We start from the raw sequence: 24,605 nt of genomic DNA on the forward strand, positions 1-24,605 counted from the left end.
CTCCCCCGGTCACTGCCTGCAGCCTCCTCCTCCCCCGGTCACTGCCTGCAGCCTCCTCCTCCCCCGGTCACTGCCTGCAGCCCCCTCCTCTCTCTCCGCCCCGGACACTGCTTGCCGCCTCATCCTTCCCCGGTCACTGCCTACCGCCGCCTCCTCCTCTCTCTCCTCCCCCGGTCACTGCCTGCCGCCTCCTCCTCCCCAGGTCACTGCCTGCAGCCTCCTCCTCCCCCGGTCACCGCTTGCCGCCGCCTCCTCCTCTCTCCAATCCCCGGCAGTTCCGCAGTGTGCGGCTCGGCGGCTGCTGCTTCCTCGGGCAGTGATGGGCAGCAGCGGCCGCGCTCTCTCCTGACTCCGCTGTCAGTCTGCGCCGCTCCTCCTCGGCCGCCATGGCCGTCCTCCGCCGCTGTGCCGGCTTCGTGCTGCGGACCTGCTCCCGGCTGCTTCTGGCCGTCATCCGCTTTGTGTCGTTCTTCTCTCGGAAGCCGCCCGGCGTGTCCGCTCCCCGGGATCCGCTCCTGCTCACCCCCGCCTCCGTGCTGGCGGAGAGGATCCGGCGGGGAGAGGTGAGCTGTGCGCGACCCCTGACTGCGACCCCCAGAGTCCTGTGCGCAGCCTGTCACCACCACGGCCAGGGATTGGCTGCAGCGGTCACTTGTCTGCACAGGTCACTCTGGAGCATTTTCTGCTATTATTCTGTTACATTATGTTTTTATCTTTTATGTGGTTGGACCCCAGTATGGACGGCGCCTTCTTAGAGGACCCCCTGTACGTTTTCTGCCCTTTGTCCAGCCTCGCGGTGTTTAGAGCGCTGTTCACATGTGCAATGTTGGGTTCAGTCCAAAATCTTGTCTTTTAAGTTCATTGTTTGTGTGGGGGGGGGGACTTGTTAGAACTTTATGCAAATTTCAGATTTTTTTCCTAAAACCCCCACAAATAATGTCTAGAAAAAGTTTTCACACCCCGTGAACTTTTCCACATTTTTTCATTACATCCACAAACTGAAATGTGTTTTATTGGGATTTTGTGTGATATCAACACTAAGTAGCCAGTATCTGTGACTTGTAAAGGAAATGATACAGGGTTTATTTATTTTAACAATATAAATCTGTGAATTGTTCTGTGCATTCGTATTCAGCCCCCCTGAGTCAGTATTTGTAGGACCACCTTTCGCTGCCATTACTGCTGCAGTCTTTTGGGGTCTGTCTCTCCAGCGAGGTCAGACGAGAAGGATTTTTTTTAATGTATATATGAAGAGCAGAAACATTGGGGACACTGCTGCGAGAGGGTGGCCAGGACGGGGGCCACTGCTGCGAGAGGGTGGCCAGGGGACGGGGGCCACTGCTGCGAGAGGGTGGCCAGGGGACGGGGGCCACTGCTGCGAGAGGGTGGCCAGGGGACGGGGGCCACTGCTGCGAGAGGGTGGCCAGGGGACGGGGGCCACTGCTGCGAGAGGGTGGCCAGGGGACGGGGGCCACTGCTGCGAGAGGGTGGCCAGGGGACGGGGGCCACTGCTGCGAGAGGGTGGCCAGGGGACGGGGGCCACTGCTGCGAGAGGGTGGCCAGGGGACGGGGGCCACTGCTGCGAGAGGGTGGCCAGGGGACGGGGGCCACTGCTGCGAGAGGGTGGCCAGGGGACGGGGGCCACTGCTGCGAGAGGGTGGCCAGGACGGGGGACACTGCTGCGAGAGGGTGGCCAGGACGGGGGGACACTGCTGCGAGAGGGTGGCCAGGACGGGGGGACACTGCTGCGAGAGGGTGGCCAGGACGGGGGGACACTGCTGCGAGAGGGTGGCCAGGACGGGGGGACACTGCTGCGAGAGGGTGGCCAGGACGGGGGGACACTGCTGCGAGAGGGTGGCCAGGACGGGGGGACACTGCTGCGAGAGGGTGGCCAGGACGGGGGGACACTGCTGCGAGAGGGTGGCCAGGACGGGGGGACACTGCTGCGAGAAGGTGGCCAGGGGACGGGGGCATTGCGACAGCAGCATGGTGACCAGCTATAAAATTGTACCGTAACTCATACAATGAGTAGCATTAAAAAAAACAAAACCGCCAAAAATGATCAAAAAGTTGTATGGAAAAAAATGCTATCACTGAAAATGTTATCTCATCCTGCAAAGAATGCGGCCCCTTCAAACTCAAATTTTTTTTATGTGTGGCCCATATACCAAGCAGAGTTTGAGACCACTGATCTAAACCCTTCATTGTAGCTCTTTCAGGTTTAGGGTCATTGTCCCTCTGGAAGGTGAACCTACACCCCAGTCTCAAGTCTTTTGCATCTTCCCATCAACCCTGACCAGCTTCTGTTGAGGGAGGGCAGCAATCACCCTTCACGGTTGACCAAGTGAGTGTCAAATTATGTTACAAGATTGATTGCAATCAGGGAACCAGACGGAGACCAAGCTCTGTATGGGAGGATTCGAGAATAAACCCCGTTTATTTCTACTTAGCATTATATATTGTTTGAGTATGTCAATAGCCAATCACCTACAGCCATACTACAGGCTTGAACCAATGTTAGTACAATTATTACGGAAACACACACATGGTCATATTATCGTTAGTTCGGCGCAGGATGGAAAGTTACAAGTTTACACATCCCGGCTCAGACTAGTTAGATAACAGGAGCAGGGTGTCTCATAGAATGTTCTTGAGAGAAAAAGTTCTTGTGAGAAAATTGCATGTGAAGCAGGATAAAAGAATGAGAGAATGTATATAGTAATAATAACATGGTTTTAGGAGCAAGCTGCAAAAATGGAGTAGCTATAGCATGAATATCAATATGTCCTTTACACTTCCCTGTACCTGCTGAAGAAAAGCCTCCCCACAGCATGCTGCCACCAACATGTGTGATGGTGGGGATGGTGTTTTCTGGGTGATGTGCAGTGTTAGTTTTCCACCACACACTGCATTTTGCATTTTTTTTGTGTCCCCTACATGGCTTTTTTCAAACAGTACTTCTTATGACGTGCTTTCAAAAATGGCTTTCTTCTTGCCAGTCTTCCATAAAGGCCCGAAATGTGGGAGTATACGACTAAGGCCACGGCTCCACTATCAGTATTCGATCAGTGTTTTTTCTCAGGAGTGGGAGCCAAAACCAGGTGAAGAACAATCAGAGAAAAGGAATAATAGAAACAAGTCACCAATTCTGGATTTATCACCCACTCCTGGTTTTGTCTCCCACTCCTGAGAAAAATACTGACCAAATACTGATAGTGGGGCCGTGGCCTAATAGTTGTCCTGTGGACAGATTCTCCCCCTGAGCTGTGGGTCTCTGCAGCTCCTCCAGAGTGACCGTGTGTCTCTTGGCTGCTTCTCTCATTAGTGCTCTTCTTGCTTGGGATGTCAGGTAAGGTGGACAGCCATGTCTTGGTAGGTTTGCAGTTGTATCGTACTCCTTCCATTTTTGGATGATGGATTGAACAGTGCTCCGTGAGATGTGCAGAGTTTGGGCTATCTTTTCCATAACCTAACCCTGCTTTACTCTTCTCCACAACTTTATCCCTGACCTGTCTGGTGTGCTCCTTGGTTTTCATGAAAAGTACACGGGTATGAAGACTTATTCAAGTCGCTGTGTGTAACACTGAATATTAGCTATTGCTCCCTTTGCATCTTTTTACCAATGTGTGTTGACATAAAGGCTGGAGGTTTTCACTTTTGCGCTATAAGGGACTTGTTCACACAGGTATTTTTGCCATGGAAGAAAACAGTGTTTCACAGTAGTGGAAAAGATTTCTGGAATCTCGTGCACACGCTGTTTAGTGTCTCCTGCAGATTTGAACCATCAGGCTATGTTCACACGTTGCAATTTTTCATCTGCAGCCAAAACCTGCTCTGTTAGCAGTAAAAATGGTGCTTTCACATTGCCTGTTTTGCTGCATTTTTTGGGTGTGGATTACAACTGTTTTGTCTAAAGTAAATTTTTAATAAAGCTGGTTTATTTCTTCGAAAAAGCCTTGAAAACCGCCGTTGTGTATTTTTTTCACTTTCTCATTGGTTTATATGGATGACAAATGCTGAAAAATCGCAGAAATGATTCACATGCTGCAGATTTAAAAGCGCTTTAGTTCTCCAGTTAGGTCAGGAAAAAAAACCAAGTGTGTGGATGAGATTTCTGAAGTGTCATAGCTTTTGCTGGTACTGTGAAAAGCAGCATGAAAAAAAATGCATCAAAAACGCAACGTGTGAACATAGGCTTAAGTCGTTTTTTTTTTTTTAAATCTGCAATTGTTTCTGCATTTTTCAAGTGAATAGGAAAAAAATCTGCCCATAAATCGCATTAAAAACCTGCTTATTTTACTCTGTTTTTTTCCTGACAGCACTGAAAAATCTGCTGGAAATACTCAATGTGTGCACGATCCCTACCTGATCATGGAGTTACATTTATTAGGACCCAGCCAGCCCTGCGTATGAATGGAGCACGTCATTAGCCATTAGGTTAAGTTCACACGATGAGTTTTTGGTGCTTTTTTTTAAAACCCCCACAGCAACTTACAGTTCCAGCGAAGAGGATGGGATTTATAGAAGGAAGGAATAGGTGGGTCATAGCACCTATCTTGGTAAACAGGTGCAATCACTCCAGGATCCGGACAAAAGATAAAGAAGTCTGGCGTAGAGAAATCGGTTCAGAGCCTTAGAACGTCACATTTAGTGGTCCGAGCACTAAACACGCAGAAGAAGTCGTGCACCTGCGCGTTTCGGTGCATGGATCAGCCATGGCATGAGCGTCCTCCATGTAATCCCACAGTTAATTACTGGGCAATCTAAACATTCAGTCAGGGCGAGACACTACTGACTAGGAAATGCTGAATATATATGTAGTTTACAGTGTGCCCAAAAGACCATACAAAGCCTCAGTCCTGTGCCCCGAGGTCCTGTCATACGTGTAAGCCGTGTGCTGCTCCGGTCACTAATGTGAATAGCCACTTTGATTCCTTGTCTGAAAGTTTTCTTCTATGATCTCCTCCCTGTGCTGCTTTGTAAACTTTCTCCATTCCCTTTAAACATGATGCTTGTCACATCCCCTTTATGTATTTGGGAGAATTCATGCACATATCAATAGATTGGGGAGGGGGTGAAATTCTGCTGACGGATTTGCTTTAAAGGGGTTGTCCAGGCTTATGGATGTAGTCGCAGTCACAGTGCGTGCTGTCTGGCTTCTCCGGTGCTGGCGCCGGGATTATGGTTATGTAACGGTAAGTATGTGATTTGCAAACTACCGGCAACATTCCAACTAGACACGTGACGCTGCACACGTCTAGTCGGGAAGTGACTGCATGTATGAGAATCACATACTTGCGGTCACATGACTGCCTGCTCCTGGCACCAACACTGAGGAATCCAAGGCTGTAGTCACAAAGACTGACTTCAGTCATTAACCCCAAGCCTGGGCAACTGCTTTAAGCCCTGCATACATATTACACTAATGTCAGCTGAAAGTGCCAATAACAGCGGATCAGACCAGACCTGGGCAAAGTGCGGGCCACATCCGGCCCTCTGGCTGTTCCAGTCCGGCCCACGGACCGAGACAGCCAAAGGGCTGAAACAGTGGCCCACGGACCGCAACCTGCCCACCCTTTCGCTGTTACTGCTGAGCCGCTGCCGCTGACTGCATTGGTAGAGGAGGTGCCTCAGGCAATCCGCGTAAAGCAGCTGACGCAATGACCGCGCACCAGAGACAGGATCAGAGGCACAGCGCCGGGGGAACAGGAGCGAGGGGAATATGTGGTTTTTTTTTTTCATGTTTATGGCATGTTTGGCTGGACATGGGGAGGCTGTGGGGGCTCTCCTGCTGGACATGGCGAGGCTGTGGGGGCTCTCCTGCTGGACATGGCGAGGCTGTGGGGGCTCTCCTGCTGGACATGGCGAGGCTGTGGGGGCTCTCCTGCTGGACATGGCGAGGCTGTGGGGGCTCTCCTGCTGGACATGGCGAGGCTGTGGGGGCTCTCCTGCTGGACATGACGAGGCTGTGGGGGCTCTCCTGCTGGACATGACGAGGCTGTGGGGGCTCTCCTGCTGGACATGGCGAGGCTGTGGGGGCTCTCCTGCTGGACATGGCGAGGCTGTGGGGGCTCTCCTGCTGGACATGGCGAGGCTGTGGGGGCTCTCCTGCTGGACATGGCGAGGCTGTGGGGGCTCTCCTGCTGGACATGACGAGGCTGTGGGGGCTCTCCTGCTGGACATGACGAGGCTGTGGGGGCTCTCCTGCTGGACATGACGAGGCTGTGGGGGCTCTCCTGCTGGACATGGCGAGGCTGTGGGGGCTCTCCTGCTGGACATGGCGAGGCTGTGGGGGCTCTCCTGCTGGACATGGCGAGGCTGTGGGGGCTCTCCTGCTGGACATGGCGAGGCTGTGGGGGCTCTCCTGCTGGACATGACGAGGCTGTGGGGCTCTCCTGCTGGACATGGCGAGGCTGTGGGGGCTCTCCTGCTGGACATGGCGAGGCTGTGGGGGCTCTCCTGCTGGACATGGCGAGGCTGTGGGGGCTCTCCTGCTGGACATGGCGAGGCTGTGGGGGCTCTCCTGCTGGACATGGCGAGGCTGTGGGGGCTCTCCTGCTGGACATGGCGAGGCTGTGGGGGCTCTCCTGCTGGACATGGCGAGGCTGTGGGGGCTCTCCTGCTGGACATGGCGAGGCTGTGGGGGCTCTCCTGCTGGACATGGCGAGGCTGTGGGGGCTCTCCTGCTGGACATGGCGAGGCTGTGGGGGCTCTCCTGCTGGACATGAGGCTGTGGGGGCTCTCCTGCTGGACATGGCGCTGTGGGGGCTCTCCTGCTGGACATGGCGAGGCTGTGGGGGCTCTCCTGCTGGACATGGCGAGGCTGTGGGGGCTCTCCTGCTGGACATGGCGAGGCTGTGGGGCTCATACGATATATAGAAGGATGTCAGTATACTTAATTCTGCTCAATATTAAGCCATACAATTAATATTATAATTAATATGTTGAAATTAATTATCAATATTAATTTCAGCCTATTGGTTTGACCTTGACAACTGTCATGGTCTCTCATGTGGCCCCTCGGGAAAATTAATTGCCCACCCCTGGGTTACACTGACAGCCTAGTGTGTATGGGGGCCCCTGACCACTGATTGTGGGGGGAGTTAGGGATGCGGCATATCAGATTTTGGACTGTCGATCCCTTTCTCCTCTCGGAGATTCGCCGCCACCAGGATCTCGGCAGTATGAGTGCCCTGATTATTGGAGAGAGTCATCTGCCGGCCAAGTGATCAGCCCAACCATCTGCCAACAGCAATCTGATCTGTACGGCATTAACCCTTTATGCTTCTTGTGATCTTTTCCTGGCTTTAGCTCATAAAACTCCAGAACTTGATGCGAGATTCCAGCCTCCCACCATAACGTCATGAGATGCCTCTTATCGGTATCTGATAAAAGCCGCATTATCTCAGAGTCCACACATCACAATATTCAGGTATGTCAAGGCCGGTTCTCTGCCAAAGTCAAAGTACAGGGTGAAGGCTGCCGGCTGGAGAACTCGTGTGACCACGGTCTGACACAGAAACAGGTAACGGATCTTTACAGCTGAATTTATCCTAAAAAACAAAACGAAAACCAATCTGCGACTCAGAACAGTAAGGCTGTGTTCACACGATGAGGAACGTAGCCTAAAGTACGTGAATGTGGATTTCAGAACTTCATGCGAAGGCATCAGATCTTCTGAGGATTCGCTCTGTGAATTTTATCCGTAGTGAAGCACAGAGTTAAATCAACATCACAATCCGCCTTAGGTCTTCTTTGTGCCTGGAGAAGCCAAGTGGAGAGATGGCTGGAGGAGTGGTTGCCAGTTATAACCATGGCCGGCTTATTCATGGAAATCTTTGGTTGGGGTCCAAACAACAGGTGGCTCCTCCACCAATCTGGAGACCTTGGGAGCACAATATGCAGTCGGCTGAGGATACGTAGGGGGCTATGAGGAACAGTTGTCTGAAGGTCGCCATACACATTTGATGGCTGTCACTCAAACCATTGTTCGGCCGGCTATCCCATACACAGGAGCACTTGTACGGCCGAGGACTCGTGTGTTCTCCAAGAGCCATTGCCTGACATGACTAGACTATGACGAGAGATGGCTCCTCTCCGGGAGAACAATGCCATCGGCCTTCTATAATTGGATATGCTCGATCAATATGTCCTGGGCCCCCATACACATTACTGTCAGCCAAGGCTGCTGATACCGGTGAGTCCAACAGACATTAGTTTAATGTAAACGGGGCTTAGCCCCTTACATATGACTCACAGCTACGGCATATGCTGGCTGCCTGACCTTGATTCAGGCTCAAGACCTGAGCCCGCATCTTTCCCGGCAGATGATGACTGTTAACCTGTTAAATGCCACAGAGTCTCTGTCAGCAGCATTAACAGGTGGGGGACTTGTTATTCCATGCAACTATCAGCATCCCCGTAATGCGATTGTAGGGCACCAATGAGCTGCCATTACAGCCAGGGGTCTGCTGAGGACCCTTATACCTGTCAAGACAGTGCTCCTATGAGCGTAAGCTTCTGGTTGGCGTTCATAGGAGACTATGATTTTCGCTATATATAGCAGTGCTGATGCCCTGCTATGTATATTACAAGTGATCAGGTGATCGCAGATTCAAGTCCCCTAAGGGGACTAACAAATACAGTTAAAATATAAAACATAACCTTCAGATTGCCCCCCTTTTCATCATGAAATGTAAAGAAATAAAACAAATGCACATATGGTTTTGTTACGTCTGTAAAAGTCTGATCTATCAAAATATTGAATGAATTAAGCCGATCGGTAGACGGCGTAATGAGGAAAAAACCTAAATGCCAGGATGATGCTGCAAAACAACGGAACAAGAGGCGATCAAAACATCGTATCTATGTATCAGTAAAAACGTCAGCTCGGGGCGCAAAAAATAATACATGACCCGCCCCAGATCCTGAAAAACAAGAACGTTCCAGGTCTCAAAGCAAAGGCACACAAACACAAGCAAAGGCACACAAACACAAGCAAAGGTTTTTTTTGTTTCCATATTGTTTTTTCACCATTTTAAATAAAAAAAACAACTATGAACATTTGGTATCTGTGTACGAAAAAATGAAAAAAGTTACTGCTGTTGGAAGAAGTGGAAAAAAACGAAAATACAACAATGAGAAATGGCCATGTCGGGAAGGGGTTAAGGTATATGGCCACCTTTTAGGGGATGAACGATTTGATTGGACGAGCGTCTCCCCTGACCCTATTTGTTACCAAAGGGGCTTTCTCCCCCGCGGTGACTTTCCTGGTGGTTTCGCTCTTTCTGAAGCTCCTGCTGTTGCTTGATGTCTTTTCTCAGGTGAGGAGCAGCGCGGTTGTGCAGGCTTTTATCTCCAGGATCCGAGAGGTGAATCCCACCATCAATGCTCTAGTCTGCGATCGCTTTGATGAAGCCTTACGGGAAGCCCGGGCGGTGGATGAGTTGGTGTCCTCTGGGACGCAGGACCGGGCCACCCTGAAGCAGAACTTTCCTCTCCTGGGCGTCCCGGTATCGGTGAAGGAAGCCTTCGCGCTGCAAGGTGAGATGGACTTTTTGGCTTTCGTGTTCAGACTTTGTTTCCCGCATTTTCTGACGTTTGTCCTCCATTACTTTGTGTCCCGCTGCCAGGCATGCCGCAGAGCTCGGGCCTTATATCGCGGCGTTCGTTCCGCTCAGAGCACGATGCCGCCGTGGTGTCGAGGCTGAAGAGAGCGGGAGCGATACCTCTGGGGGTGACCAACTGCAGCGAGCTGTGCATGTGGTACGAGTCCAGCAACAACATATATGGCCGCACCAGAAACCCCTATAACCCGCAGCACATCGTGGGGGGCAGCTCCGGTAAGTTCACATGTGGAGATTTGAGTGAGCAAAAAAATTTTTATGAAAGGAGAAGATTCAGTGGTCAACGCAATTTACACAACACCTCTCCTGAAATGTCCCTTCATAGGAAGTAATACCCCATAAAAGTAACAATCTACTATCTTATATTGTAAAAAGTAAAACTGTTCTAGTTGCATCGGCTGTCTGTGATTTCTGCAGGATTATCCAATATCCTGGATTATTGTGGTCATGGAAAAGAGTATCGAGCCAACTAGAGAACCTAAAGGAAGCGCAATAGTGTGTGAGCACAAGCGTCACCACTGTACGGCTCTGTGCACACTGGCGGCATGATCTCCATTTCCCCAGATGCATGGTGGATGTGTAATGATCCATTATTTTCCTTCCCACCCTATCCCCCACGGTTTAGGTTTTTCGACACAGAGCAATGGAAATCTGAAGAAACAGAATTGGTGCATAATCCTATATAACACCTGATACCCGCGCTGCTCCTGCTCTGTTTGATCCTCCGCAGTTGACCCTCGGGCTGTGAAGAGCAGCGGGCGGCAGCACGGACTCCTAATCTCCTTCTGCCCCTCCTACAATGCGTTGAATACCTGCGCAGTATATGGCACAATTGCACATTTTCCTATATATATGTGTAATATGTGCATGTTCTTTTGTATTCATGTTTACTAGAACACAAATCCGTGAGTACAGCTGTAACCAGGCTCGGACTGGCCCACCGGAGAACAGGAGAATCCTCCGGTGGGCCCCCATGCAGGAATGGGCTCTCTACTCCACCTATATAACAAGTAGTTGGCACATTACATGTTTCACTATGTCCAGAAAAACATCTCAACCTTCATTCAGCAAAGTACCCATATATTATAGAACCATAGGCAAATATGTGAATGAGGGTAATGTGATATTTGCATGTAGCTGAACAGTGGCCCCCAGAGTCAATGTGACTAGGCCCCTAGCACTCCAGTCCGTCACTGGCTATCGCTCAGCTCTGCAGCAGTCACTGGTGAGTGGCTAACGAGTAACATGATAACCATAATCTAAGGGGTAACGTTTCTCCTTGTGGAGAGTGACATGACTGATATGCCAATGTAATGTTAGATATGTCACTATCCACAAGGACAGCTGTTACCCCTTACACCCCAGTCAGAGGCCTCCATTACAGCCAAATCGGAGCTCTTGCTTTGCACTGAGGAGGGGCAAACAGTCAGAAACATGTCTGCAAATTCTGGCTTGGCTTTTATCCTACTTGACGTGGCAAGGGTTGATATTGGCTTTTAGGATCGCTGCTTCTAATAAATGGTGCTAACATTTCAAGTCCTGTTCCTCTGAAAAGACAATTTGCATAAAATAACCAGAATGCAGAGTAGTGGGAAAACTGGATTACCGCTGTGCTCTGAAAAGCCACCAGAACCGAGGTCTCCTGCAGGAACAGGCGAGTGTAGTGACTAACATGACGGTTGGGAAAGCTGGGTTGTGACGGCTGCATTATAATGAACCCAGCTTTCCCACTACACAAAAGTGGAATAATGTGAGAAAGGAAACAAATTATTGTAAAAAAACAAACAAAAAAAACCTTGAGGGAGGAGAGGGGTTAGAGTCACACAGCTTTACTATGACTGATACAAACAGTAGTAGATGATACAGATGTGATAAAATTGGGGAGATTTTCACACTGCTGTGCTGAGGTCCTGTGTCTGTGAGAGTGAGGAGTGTGCGGAGGCTGTGTGCAGTGGAGGTCCTGAGGAGTGTGCGGAGGCTGTGCGCAGTGGAGGTCCTGAGGAGTGTGCGGAGGCTGTGCGCAGTGGAGGTCCTGAGGAGTGTGCGGAGGCTGTGCGCAGTGGAGGTCCTGAGGAGTGTGCGGAGGCTGTGCGCAGTGGAGGTCCTGAAGAGTGTGCGGAGGCTGTGCGCAGTGGAGGTCCTGAAGAGTGTGCGGAGGCTGTGCGCAGTGGAGGTCCTGAAGAGTGTGCGGAGGCTGTGCGCAGTGGAGGTCCTGAAGAGTGTGCGGAGGCTGTGCGCAGTGGAGGTCCTGAGGAGTGTGCGGAGGCTGTGCGCAGTGGAGGTCCTGAGGAGTGTGCGGAGGCTGTGCGCAGTGGAGGTCCTGAGGAGTGTGCGGAGGCTGTGCGCAGTGGAGGTCCTGAGGAGTGTGCGGAGGCTGTGTGCAGCGGGAGGTCCTGCGTCTGTGTGAGAGCGAGGGGTGTGCGGAGGCTGTGTGCAGTGGAGGTCCTGAGGAGTGTGCGGAGGCTGTGTGCAGTGGAGGTCCTGAGGAGTGTGCGGAGGCTGTGTGCAGTGGAGGTCCTGAGGAGTGTGCGGAGGCTGTGTGCAGTGGAGGTCCTGAGGAGTGTGCGGAGGCTGTGCGCAGTGGAGGTCCTGAGGAGTGTGCGGAGGCTGTGCGCAGTGGAGGTCCTGAGGAGTGTGCGGAGGCTGTGCGCAGTGGAGGTCCTGAGGAGTGTGCGGAGGCTGTGCGCAGTGGAGGTCCTGAGGAGTGTGCGGAGGCTGTGTGCAGCGGGAGGTCCTGCGTCTGTGTGAGAGCGAGGGGTGTGCGGAGGCTGTGTGCAGTGGAGGTCCTGAGGAGTGTGCGGAGGCTGTGTGCAGTGGAGGTCCTGAGGAGTGTGCGGAGGCTGTGCGCAGTGGAGGTCCTGAGGAGTGTGCGGAGGCTGTGCGCAGTGGAGGTCCTGAGGAGTGTGCGGAGGCTGTGCGCAGTGGAGGTCCTGAAGAGTGTGCGGAGGCTGTGCGCAGTGGAGGTCCTGAAGAGTGTGCGGAGGCTGTGCGCAGTGGAGGTCCTGAAGAGTGTGCGGAGGCTGTGCGCAGTGGAGGTCCTGAAGAGTGTGCGGAGGCTGTGCGCAGTGGAGGTCCTGAAGAGTGTGCGGAGGCTGTGCGCAGTGGAGGTCCTGAAGAGTGTGCGGAGGCTGTGCGCAGTGGAGGTCCTGAAGAGTGTGCGGAGGCTGTGCGCAGTGGAGGTCCTGAAGAGTGTGCGGAGGCTGTGCGCAGTGGAGGTCCTGAAGAGTGTGCGGAGGCTGTGCGCAGTGGAGGTCCTGAAGGGTGTGCGGAGGCTGTGTGCAGCGGGAGGTCCTGCGTCTGTGTGAGAGGGAGGGGTGTGCGGAGGCTGTGTGCAGCGGGAGGTCCTGCGTCTGTGTGAGAGCGAGGGGTGTGCGGAGGCTGTGTGCAGCGGGAGGTCCTGCGTCTGTGTGAGTGCGAGGGGTGTGCGGAGGCTGTGTGCAGCGGGAGGTCCTGCGTCTGTGTGAGAGCGAGGGGTGTGCGGAGGCTGTGTGCAGCGGGAGGTCCTGCGTCTGTGTGAGAGCGAGGGGTGTGCGGAGGCTGTGTGCAGCGGGAGGTCCTGCGTTTGTGTGAGAGCGAGGGGTGTGCGGAGGCTGTGTGCAGTGGGAGGTCCTGAGTCTGTGTGAGAGCGAGGGGTGTGCGGAGGCTGTGTGCAGTGGGAGGTCCTGCGTCTGTGTGAGAGCGAGGAGTGTGTGGAGCCTTTGCTGGAGGACGTCCTTCGTCTGTGTGAGAGCAAAGAGTGTGCAGAGGCTGTGTGCAGAGGTCCTGCGTCTGTGTGAGAGCGAGGGGTGTGCAGAGGCTGTGTGAAGCGGGTGGTCCTGCGTCTGTGTGAGAGCGAGGGGTGTGCGGAGGCTGTGTGCAGCCGAAGGTCCTGCGTCTGTGTGAGAGCGAGGGGTGTGCGGAGGCTGTGTGCAGCGGGAGGTCCTGCGTCTGTGAGAGCGAGGAGTGTGCGGAGGCTGTGTGCAGCGGGAGGTCCTGCGTCTGTGTGAGAGCGAGGGGTGTGCGGAGGCTGTGTGCAGCGGGAGGTCCTGCGTCTGTGTGAGAGCGAGGGGTGTGCGGAGGCTGTGTGCAGTGGAGGTCCTGAGGAGTGTGCGGAGGCTGTGCGCAGTGGAGGTCCTGAGGAGTGTGCGGAGGCTGTGCGCAGTGGAGGTCCTGAGGAGTGTGCGGAGGCTGTGCGCAGTGGAGGTCCTGAAGAGTGTGCGGAGGCTGTGCGCAGTGGAGGTCCTGAAGAGTGTGCGGAGGCTGTGCGCACTGGAGGTCCTGAAGAGTGTGCGGAGGCTGTGCGCAGTGGAGGTCCTGAGGAGTGTGCGGAGGCTGTGCGCAGTGGAGGTCCTGAGGAGTGTGCGGAGGCTGTGCGCAGTGGAGGTCCTGAGGAGTGTGCGGAGGCTGTGCGCAGTGGAGGTCCTGAGGAGTGTGCGGAGGCTGTGTGCAGCGGGAGGTCCTGCGTCTGTGTGAGAGCGAGGGGTGTGCGGAGGCTGTGTGCAGCGGGAGGTCCTGCGTCTGTGTGAGAGCGAGGGGTGTGCGGAGGCTGTGTGCAGCGGGAGGTCCTGCGTCTGTGTAAGAGCGAGGGGTGTGCGGAGGCTGTGTGCAGCGGAAGGTCCTCCGTCTGTGTGAGAGCGAGGGGTGTGCAGAGGCTGTGTGCAGCGGGAGGTCCTCCGTCTGTGTGAGAGCGAGGGGTGTGCGGAGGCTGTGTGCAGCGGGAGGTCCTCCGTCTGTGTGAGAGCGAGGGGTGTGCGGAGGCTGTGTGCAGCGGGAGGTCCTGCGTCTGTGTGAGAGCGAGGGGTGTGCAGAGGCTGTGTGCAGCGGGAGGTCCTGCGTCTGTGTGAGAGCGAGGGGTGTGCGGAGGCTGTGTGCAGCGGGAGGTCCTGAGTCTGTGTGAGAGCGAGGGGTGTGCGGAGGCTGTGTGCAGTGGGAGGTCCTGCGTCTTTGTGGGAGCGAGGAGTGTGTGGAGCCTTTGCTGGAGGACGTCCTTCGTCTGTGTGAGAGCAAAGAGTGTGCAGAGGCTGTGTGCAGAGGTCCTGCGTCTGTGTGAGAGCGAGGGGTGTGCAGAGGCTGTGTGCAGTGGGAGGTCCTGCGTCTGTGTGAGAGCGAGGGGTGTGCGGAAGCTGTGTGAAGCGGGAGGTCCTGCGTCTGTGAGAGCGAGGAGTGTGCGGAGGCTGTGTGCAGCGGGAGGTCCTGCGTCTGTGTGAGAGTGAGGGGTGTGCGTAGGCTGTGTGCAGAAGGAGGTCCTGCATCTGTGAGAGCGAGGGGTGTGCAGAGGCTGTGTGCAGCGGGAGGTCCTGCGTCTGTGTGAGAGTGAGGGGTGTGCGTAGGCTGTGTGCAGAAGGAGGTCCTGCATCTGTGAGAGCGAGGGGTGTGCAGAGGCTGTGTGCAGCGGGAGGTCCTGCGTCTGTGTGAGAGCGAAGGGTGTGCGGAGGCTGTGTGCAGCGGGAGGTCCTGCGTCTGTGTGAGAGGGAGGGGTGTGCGGAGGCTGTGTGCAGCGGGAGGTCCTGCGTCTGTGTGAGAGCGAGGGGTGTGCGGAGGCTGTGTGCAGCGGGAGGTCCTGCGTCTGTGTGAGAGCGAGGGGTGTGCGGAGGCTGTGTGCAGCGGGAGGTCCTGCGTCTGTGTGAGAGCGAGGGGTGTGCGGAGGCTGTGTGCAGCGGGAGGTCCTGCGTTTGTGTGAGAGCGAGGGGTGTGCGGAGGCTGTGTGCAGTGGGAGGTCCTGAGTCTGTGTGAGAGTGAGGGGTGTGCGGAGGCTGTGTGCAGTGGGAGGTCCTGCGTCTGTGTGAGAGCGAGGAGTGTGTGGAGCCTTTGCTGGAGGACGTCCTTCGTCTGTGTGAGAGCAAAGAGTGTGCAGAGGCTGTGTGCAGAGGTCCTGCGTCTGTGTGAGAGCGAGGGGTGTGCAGAGGCTGTGTGAAGCGGGTGGTCCTGCGTCTGTGTGAGAGCGAGGGGTGTGCGGAGGCTGTGTGCAGCCGAAGGTCCTGCGTCTGTGTGAGAGCGAGGGGTGTGCAGAGGCTGTGTGCAGCGGGAGGTCCTGCGTCTGTGAGAGCGAGGAGTGTGCGGAGGCTGTGTGCAGCGGGAGGTCCTGCGTCTGTGTGAGAGCGAGGGGTGTGCAGAGGCTGTGTGCAGCGGGAGGTCCTGCGTCTGTGTGAGAGCGAGGGGTGTGCGGAGGCTGTGTGCAGCGGAAGGTCCTGCGTCTGTGTGAGAGCGAGGGGTGTGCGGAGGCTGTGTGCAGCGGGAGGTCCTGCGTCTGTGTGAGAGCGAGGGGTGTGCGGAGGCTGTGTGCAGCGGGAGGTCCTGCGTCTGTGTGAGAGCGAGGGGTGTGCGGAGGCTGTGTGCAGCGGGAGGTCCTGCGTCTGTGAGAGCGAGGGGTGTGCGGAGGCTGTGTGCAGCGGGAGGTCCTGCGTCTGTGAGAGCGAGGGGTGTGCGGAGGCTGTGTGCAGCGGGTGGTCCTGCGTCTGTGTGAGAGCGAGGGGTGTGCGGAGGCTGTGTGCAGCGGGAGGTCCTGCGTCTGTGAGAGCGAGGGGTGTGCGGAGGCTGTGTGCAGCGGGAGGTCCTGCGTCTGTGAGAGCGAGGGGTGTGCGGAGGCTGTGTGAAGCGGGTGGTCCTGCGTCTGTGTGAGAGCGAGGGGTGTGCGGAGGCTGTGTGCAGCGGGAGGTCCTGTGTCTGTGTGAGAGCGAGGGGTGTGCGGAGGCTGTGTGCAGCGGGTGGTCCTGCGTCTGTGTGAGAGCGAGGGGTGTGCGGAGGCTGTGTGCAGCGGGAGGTCCTGCGTCTGTGAGAGCGAGGGGTGTGCGGAGGCTGTGTGCAGCGGGTGGTCCTGCGTCTGTGTGAGAGCGAGGGGTGTGCGGAGGCTGTGTGCAGCGGGTGGTCCTGCGTCTGTGTGAGAGCGAGGGATGTGCGGAGGCTGTGTGAAGCGGGTGGTCCTGCGTCTGTGTGAGAGCGAGGGGTGTGCGGAGGCTGTGTGCAGCGGGTGGTCCTGCGTCTGTGTGAGAGCGAGGGGTGTGCGGAGGCTGTGTGCAGCGGGAGGTCCTGCGTCTGTGAGAGCGAGGGGTGTGCGGAGGCTGTGTGCAGCGGGAGGTCCTGCGTCTGTGAGAGCGAGGGGTGTGCGGAGGCTGTGTGCAGCGGGTGGTCCTGCGTCTGTGTGAGAGCGAGGGGTGTGCGGAGGCTGTGTGCAGCGGGTGGTCCTGCGTCTGTGTGAGAGCGAGGGGTGTGCGGAGGCTGTGTGAAGCGGGTGGTCCTGCGTCTGTGTGAGAGCGAGGGGTGTGCGGAGGCTGTGTGCAGCGGGTGGTCCTGCGTCTGTGTGAGAGCGAGGGGTGTGCGGAGGCTGTGTGCAGCGGGAGGTCCTGCGTCTGTGTGAGAGCGAGGGGTGTGCGGAGGCTGTGTGAAGCGGGAGGTCCTGCGTCTGTGTGAGAGCGAGGAGTGTGCGGAGGCTGTGTGCAGCGGGAGGTCCTGCGTCTGTGTGAGAGTGAGGGGTGTGCGTAGGCTGTGTGCAGAAGGAGGTCCTGCATCTGTGAGAGCGAGGGGTGTGCAGAGGCTGTGTGCAGCGGGAGGTCCTGCGTCTGTGTGAGAGTGAGGGGTGTGCGTAGGCTGTGTGCAGAAGGAGGTCCTGCATCTGTGAGAGCGAGGGGTGTGCAGAGGCTGTGTGCAGCGGGAGGTCCTGCGTCTGTGTGAGAGCGAAGGGTGTGCGGAGGCTGTGTGCAGCGGGAGGTCCTGCGTCTGTGTGAGAGGGAGGGGTGTGCGGAGGCTGTGTGCAGCGGGAGGTCCTGCGTCTGTGTGAGAGCGAGGGGTGTGCGGAGGCTGTGTGCAGCGGGAGGTCCTGCGTCTGTGTGAGAGCGAGGGGTGTGCGGAGGCTGTGTGCAGCGGGAGGTCCTGCGTCTGTGTGAGTGCGAGGGGTGTGCGGAGGCTGTGTGCAGCGGGAGGTCCTGCGTCTGTGTGAGAGCGAGGGGTGTGCGGAGGCTGTGTGCAGCGGGAGGTCCTGCGTCTGTGTGAGAGCGAGGGGTGTGCGGAGGCTGTGTGCAGCGGGAGGTCCTGCGTTTGTGTGAGAGCGAGGGGTGTGCGGAGGCTGTGTGCAGTGGGAGGTCCTGAGTCTGTGTGAGAGCGAGGGGTGTGCGGAGGCTGTGTGCAGTGGGAGGTCCTGCGTCTGTGTGAGAGCGAGGAGTGTGTGGAGCCTTTGCTGGAGGACGTCCTTCGTCTGTGTGAGAGCAAAGAGTGTGCAGAGGCTGTGTGCAGAGGTCCTGCGTCTGTGTGAGAGCGAGGGGTGTGCAGAGGCTGTGTGAAGCGGGTGGTCCTGCGTCTGTGTGAGAGCGAGGGGTGTGCGGAGGCTGTGTGCAGCCGAAGGTCCTGCGTCTGTGTGAGAGCGAGGGGTGTGCGGAGGCTGTGTGCAGCGGGAGGTCCTGCGTCTGTGAGAGCGAGGAGTGTGCGGAGGCTGTGTGCAGCGGGAGGTCCTGCGTCTGTGTGAGAGCGAGGGGTGTGCGGAGGCTGTGTGCAGCGGGAGGTCCTGCGTCTGTGTGAGAGCGAGGGGTGTGCGGAGGCTGTGTGCAGTGGAGGTCCTGAGGAGTGTGCGGAGGCTGTGCGCAGTGGAGGTCCTGAGGAGTGTGCGGAGGCTGTGCGCAGTGGAGGTCCTGAGGAGTGTGCGGAGGCTGTGCGCAGTGGAGGTCCTGGAGAGTGTGCGGAGGCTGTGCGCAGTGGAGGTCCTGAAGAGTGTGCGGAGGCTGTGCGCACTGGAGGTCCTGAAGAGTGTGCGGAGGCTGTGCGCAGTGGAGGTCCTGAGGAGTGTGCGGAGGCTGTGCGCAGTGGAGGTCCTGAGGAGTGTGCGGAGGCTGTGCGCAGTGGAGGTCCTGAGGAGTGTGCGGAGGCTGTGCGCAGTGGAGGTCCTGAGGAGTGTGCGGAGGCTGTGTGCAGCGGGAGGTCCTGCGTCTGTGTGAGAGCGAGGGGTGTGCGGAGGCTGTGTGCAGCGGGAGGTCCTGCGTCTGTGTGAGAGCGAGGGGTGTGCGGAGGCTGTGTGCAGCGGGAGGTCCTGCGTCTGTGTAAGAGCGAGGGGTGTGCGGAGGCTGTGTGCAGCGGAAGGTCCTCCGTCTGTGTGAGAGCGAGGGGTGTGCAGAGGCTGTGTGCAGCGGGAGGTCCTCCGTCTGTGTGAGAGCGAGGGGTGTGCGGAGGCTGTGTGCAGCGGGAGGTCCTCCGTCTGTGTGAGAGCGAGGGGTGTGCGGAGGCTGTGTGCAGCGGGAGGTCCTGCGTCTGTGTGAGAGCGAGGGGTGTGCAGAGGCTGTGTGCAGCGGGAGGTCCTGCGTCTGTGTGAGAGCGAGGGGTGTGCGGAGGCTGTGTGCAGCGGGAGGTCCTGAGTCTGTGTGAGAGCGAGGGGTGTGCGGAGGCTGTGTGCAGTGGGAGGTCCTGCGTCTTTGTGGGAGCGAGGAGTGTGTGCAGCCTTTGCTGGAGGACGTCCTTCGTCTGTGTGAGAGCAAAGAGTGTGCAGAGGCTGTGTGCAGAGGTCCTGCGTCTGTGTGAGAGCGAGGGGTGTGCAGAGGCTGTGTGCAGTGGGAGGTCCTGCGTCTGTGTGAGAGCGAGGGGTGTGCGGAAGCTGTGTGAAGCGGGAGGTCCTGCGTCTGTGAGAGCGAGGAGTGTGCGGAGGCTGTGTGCAGCGGGAGGTCCTGCGTCTGTGTGAGAGTGAGGGGTGTGCGTAGGCTGTGTGCAGAAGGAGGTCCTGCATCTGTGAGAGCGAGGGGTGTGCAGAGGCTGTGTGCAGCGGGAGGTCCTGCGTCTGTGTGAGAGTGAGGGGTGTGCGTAGGCTGTGTGCAGAAGGAGGTCCTGCATCTGTGAGAGCGAGGGGTGTGCAGAGGCTGTGTGCAGCGGGAGGTCCTGCGTCTGTGTGAGAGCGAAGGGTGTGCGGAGGCTGTGTGCAGCGGGAGGTCCTGCGTCTGTGTGAGAGGGAGGGGTGTGCGGAGGCTGTGTGCAGCGGGAGGTCCTGCGTCTGTGTGAGAGCGAGGGGTGTGCGGAGGCTGTGTGCAGCGGGAGGTCCTGCGTCTGTGTGAGAGCGAGGGGTGTGCGGAGGCTGTGTGCAGCGGGAGGTCCTGCGTCTGTGTGAGAGCGAGGGGTGTGCGGAGGCTGTGTGCAGCGGGAGGTCCTGCGTTTGTGTGAGAGCGAGGGGTGTGCGGAGGCTGTGTGCAGTGGGAGGTCCTGAGTCTGTGTGAGAGTGAGGGGTGTGCGGAGGCTGTGTGCAGTGGGAGGTCCTGCGTCTGTGTGAGAGCGAGGAGTGTGTGGAGCCTTTGCTGGAGGACGTCCTTCGTCTGTGTGAGAGCAAAGAGTGTGCAGAGGCTGTGTGCAGAGGTCCTGCGTCTGTGTGAGAGCGAGGGGTGTGCAGAGGCTGTGTGAAGCGGGTGGTCCTGCGTCTGTGTGAGAGCGAGGGGTGTGCGGAGGCTGTGTGCAGCCGAAGGTCCTGCGTCTGTGTGAGAGCGAGGGGTGTGCAGAGGCTGTGTGCAGCGGGAGGTCCTGCGTCTGTGAGAGCGAGGAGTGTGCGGAGGCTGTGTGCAGCGGGAGGTCCTGCGTCTGTGTGAGAGCGAGGGGTGTGCAGAGGCTGTGTGCAGCGGGAGGTCCTGCGTCTGTGTGAGAGCGAGGGGTGTGCGGAGGCTGTGTGCAGCGGAAGGTCCTGCGTCTGTGTGAGAGCGAGGGGTGTGCGGAGGCTGTGTGCAGCGGGAGGTCCTGCGTCTGTGTGAGAGCGAGGGGTGTGCGGAGGCTGTGTGCAGCGGGAGGTCCTGCGTCTGTGTGAGAGCGAGGGGTGTGCGGAGGCTGTGTGCAGCGGGAGGTCCTGCGTCTGTGAGAGCGAGGGGTGTGCGGAGGCTGTGTGCAGCGGGAGGTCCTGCGTCTGTGAGAGCGAGGGGTGTGCGGAGGCTGTGTGCAGCGGGTGGTCCTGCGTCTGTGTGAGAGCGAGGGGTGTGCGGAGGCTGTGTGCAGCGGGAGGTCCTGCGTCTGTGAGAGCGAGGGGTGTGCGGAGGCTGTGTGCAGCGGGAGGTCCTGCGTCTGTGAGAGCGAGGGGTGTGCGGAGGCTGTGTGAAGCGGGTGGTCCTGCGTCTGTGTGAGAGCGAGGGGTGTGCGGAGGCTGTGTGCAGCGGGAGGTCCTGTGTCTGTGTGAGAGCGAGGGGTGTGCGGAGGCTGTGTGCAGCGGGTGGTCCTGCGTCTGTGTGAGAGCGAGGGGTGTGCGGAGGCTGTGTGCAGCGGGAGGTCCTGCGTCTGTGAGAGCGAGGGGTGTGCGGAGGCTGTGTGCAGCGGGTGGTCCTGCGTCTGTGTGAGAGCGAGGGGTGTGCGGAGGCTGTGTGCAGCGGGTGGTCCTGCGTCTGTGTGAGAGCGAGGGATGTGCGGAGGCTGTGTGAAGCGGGTGGTCCTGCGTCTGTGTGAGAGCGAGGGGTGTGCGGAGGCTGTGTGCAGCGGGTGGTCCTGCGTCTGTGTGAGAGCGAGGGGTGTGCGGAGGCTGTGTGCAGCGGGAGGTCCTGCGTCTGTGAGAGCGAGGGGTGTGCGGAGGCTGTGTGCAGCGGGAGGTCCTGCGTCTGTGAGAGCGAGGGGTGTGCGGAGGCTGTGTGCAGCGGGTGGTCCTGCGTCTGTGTGAGAGCGAGGGGTGTGCGGAGGCTGTGTGCAGCGGGTGGTCCTGCGTCTGTGTGAGAGCGAGGGGTGTGCGGAGGCTGTGTGAAGCGGGTGGTCCTGCGTCTGTGTGAGAGCGAGGGGTGTGCGGAGGCTGTGTGCAGCGGGTGGTCCTGCGTCTGTGTGAGAGCGAGGGGTGTGCGGAGGCTGTGTGCAGCGGGAGGTCCTGCGTCTGTGTGAGAGCGAGGGGTGTGCGGAGGCTGTGTGAAGCGGGAGGTCCTGCGTCTGTGTGAGAGCGAGGAGTGTGCGGAGGCTGTGTGCAGCGGGAGGTCCTGCGTCTGTGTGAGAGTGAGGGGTGTGCGTAGGCTGTGTGCAGAAGGAGGTCCTGCATCTGTGAGAGCGAGGGGTGTGCAGAGGCTGTGTGCAGCGGGAGGTCCTGCGTCTGTGTGAGAGTGAGGGGTGTGCGTAGGCTGTGTGCAGAAGGAGGTCCTGCATCTGTGAGAGCGAGGGGTGTGCAGAGGCTGTGTGCAGCGGGAGGTCCTGCGTCTGTGTGAGAGCGAAGGGTGTGCGGAGGCTGTGTGCAGCGGGAGGTCCTGCGTCTGTGTGAGAGGGAGGGGTGTGCGGAGGCTGTGTGCAGCGGGAGGTCCTGCGTCTGTGTGAGAGCGAGGGGTGTGCGGAGGCTGTGTGTAGCGGGAGGTCCTGCGTCTGTGTGAGAGCGAGGGGTGTGCGGAGGCTGTGTGCAGCGGGAGGTCCTGCGTCTGTGTGAGAGCGAGGGGTGTGCGGAGGCTGTGTGCAGCGGGAGGTCCTGCGTTTGTGTGATTGCGAGGGGTGTGCGGAGGCTGTGTGCAGTGGGAGGTCCTGAGTCTGTGTGAGAGTGAGGGGTGTGCGGAGGCTGTGTGCAGTGGGAGGTCCTGCGTCTGTGTGAGAGCGAGGAGTGTGTGGAGCCTTTGCTGGAGGACGTCCTTCGTCTGTGTGAGAGCAAAGAGTGTGCAGAGGCTGTGTGCAGAGGTCTTGCGTCTGTGTGAGAGCGAGGGGTGTGCAGAGGCTGTGTGAAGCGGGTGGTCCTGCGTCTGTGTGAGAGCGAGGGGTGTGCGGAGGCTGTGTGCAGCCGAAGGTCCTGCGTCTGTGTGAGAGCGAGGGGTGTGCAGAGGCTGTGTGCAGCGGGAGGTCCTGCGTCTGTGAGAGCGAGGAGTGTGCGGAGGCTGTGTGCAGCGGGAGGTCCTGCGTCTGTGTGAGAGCGAGGGGTGTGCGGAGGCTGTGTGCAGCGGGAGGTCCTGCGTCTGTGTGAGAGCGAGGGGTGTGCGGAGGCTGTGTGCAGCGGAAGGTCCTGCGTCTGTGTGAGAGCGAGGGGTGTGCGGAGGCTGTGTGCAGCGGGAGGTCCTGCGTCTGTGTGAGAGCGAGGGGTGTGCGGAGGCTGTGTGCAGCGGGAGGTCCTGCGTCTGTGTGAGAGCGAGGGGTGTGCGGAGGCTGTGTGCAGCGGGAGGTCCTGCGTCTGTGAGAGCGAGGGGTGTGCGGAGGCTGTGTGCAGCGGGAGGTCCTGCGTCTGTGAGAGCGAGGGGTGTGCGGAGGCTGTGTGCAGCGGGTGGTCCTGCGTCTGTGTGAGAGCGAGGGGTGTGCGGAGGCTGTGTGCAGCGGGAGGTCCTGCGTCTGTGAGAGCGAGGGGTGTGCGGAGGCTGTGTGCAGCGGGAGGTCCTGCGTCTGTGAGAGCGAGGGGTGTGCGGAGGCTGTGTGAAGCGGGTGGTCCTGCGTCTGTGTGAGAGCGAGGGGTGTGCGGAGGCTGTGTGCAGCGGGAGGTCCTGTGTCTGTGTGAGAGCGAGGGGTGTGCGGAGGCTGTGTGCAGCGGGTGGTCCTGCGTCTGTGTGAGAGCGAGGGGTGTGCGGAGGCTGTGTGCAGCGGGAGGTCCTGCGTCTGTGAGAGCGAGGGGTGTGCGGAGGCTGTGTGCAGCGGGTGGTCCTGCGTCTGTGTGAGAGCGAGGGGTGTGCGGAGGCTGTATGCAGCGGGTGGTCCTGCGTCTGTGTGAGAGCGAGGGATGTGCGGAGGCTGTGTGAAGCGGGTGGTCCTGCGTCTGTGTGAGAGCGAGGGGTGTGCGGAGGCTGTGTGAAGCCGGTGGTCCTGCGTCTGTGTGAGAGCGAGGGGTGTGCGGAGGCTGTGTGCAGCGGGAGGTCCTGCGTCTGTGAGAGTGAGGGGTGTGCGGAGGCTGTGTGCAGCGGGAGGTCCTGCGTCTGTGAGAGCGAGGGGTGTGCGGAGGCTGTGTGCAGCGGGTGGTCCTGCGTCTGTGTGAGAGCGAGGGGTGTGCGGAGGCTGTGTGCAGCGGGTGGTCCTGCGTCTGTGTGAGAGCGAGGGGTGTGCGGAGGCTGTGTGAAGCGGGTGGTCCTGCGTCTGTGTGAGAGCGAGGGGTGTGCGGAGGCTGTGTGCAGCGGGTGGTCCTGCGTCTGTGTGAGAGCGAGGGGTGTGCGGAGGCTGTGTGCAGCTGGAGGTCCTGCGTCTGTGTGAGAGCGAGGGGTGTGCGGAGGCTGTGTGCAGCGGGTGGTCCTGCGTCTGTGTGAGAGCGAGGGGTGTGCGGAGGCTGTGTGCAGCGGGTGGTCCTGCGTCTGTGTGAGAGCGAGGGGTGTGCGGAGGCTGTGTGCAGCCCTTCCTGCTTGTCTGTAACTATAGACAGATCAGTCTGGACGTCACGTTCATCAGACAGGAGACGCCTCTTGGCCTTAACTTTACAGCATTTTTTCACTAAAAGAAAAAAAGTTTAATTCCTGGTAAGTTTATTACACTTTTGATGTGATTACATTGGCAATCTAACAATGAAACCCTGTTGACCTGACGGTGACATATAACAGTAGTGTGAACAGGCCCTTTCAGGGTTTCTCTTAGCTGGATTTCTGCTCTTCTGGTTTTTCCCCTTCTCCCATGACAGCACCACCTGAGAGAGGGTATCCGCCCACCAAGGACAGGAACTGCGCCTCGCAAAGATGAACTGAGCGCGCCGGCCGGCAGGTCTTCCGGGCTGCGCACGTGGGGGTCGCGTCGCACCCTGTGACGGAGCGCGCCGGAAGTCCGGGCTGCGCACGCGCGGGGTGCTGACGCGCCCTATCACGGAGTGCGCCGGAAACCGGGTCTGCGCATGCGCGGGTGGGAAGCTGTCATCCCGCTGCAAGCGCGCCGGGTGCCGCTGGGCTGCGCACGCGCAGAGGCAGGTGGATCTGCGGGTAGCGCGCCAGCTGGCTAAAATTAAAAAAAAAAAAAGAAAAAGAGAGATGAGCACGCTGCCGGAAGGGGAGGAGCCTAAAGGAGGTGGAGCCCTACTGCTTTTAAGGATGGGGAGCAATCAGGATGGCGGTGTCTGCATCCCCGCCATGATGAATGAGGAACCGCAGTCACCTGGGCAGCAGCTGTCACCGCCACAGGAAGTACAGCAGCAGCCACAGCCATCAAAGCAGCGCA

At 58.3% G+C, this 24,605-nt stretch overlaps 1 protein-coding gene across 2 annotated transcripts in view; it reads left to right on the forward strand.

The window, feature by feature from the left end:
- The first annotated feature begins 240 nt into the window (after window positions 1-240).
- Window positions 241-24,605, forward strand: part of FAAH2 (fatty acid amide hydrolase 2) — a 69,890-nt gene continuing 45,525 nt past the window's right edge. Inside the window, exons 1-3 of one of the 2 annotated variants that reach the window (XM_073639649.1) lie at window positions 241-563; window positions 9,324-9,543; window positions 9,633-9,842. In XM_073639649.1, the coding sequence (XP_073495750.1) occupies window positions 387-563; window positions 9,324-9,543; window positions 9,633-9,842 (607 nt within the window). In that variant the 5' untranslated portion in view covers window positions 241-386. Of the gene's footprint in view, window positions 564-7,337; window positions 7,526-9,323; window positions 9,544-9,632; window positions 9,843-24,605 lie in introns of those variants that run through there. The other variant, XM_073639650.1, reaches the window with a different exon arrangement.

This window comes from Phyllobates terribilis, unplaced genomic scaffold, assembly GCF_046119375.1.
Source record: "Phyllobates terribilis strain yellow unplaced genomic scaffold, ASM4611937v1 Scaffold_7__3_contigs__length_470593459, whole genome shotgun sequence".
In the NCBI taxonomy this organism is placed as follows: Eukaryota; Metazoa; Chordata; class Amphibia; order Anura; family Dendrobatidae; genus Phyllobates; species Phyllobates terribilis.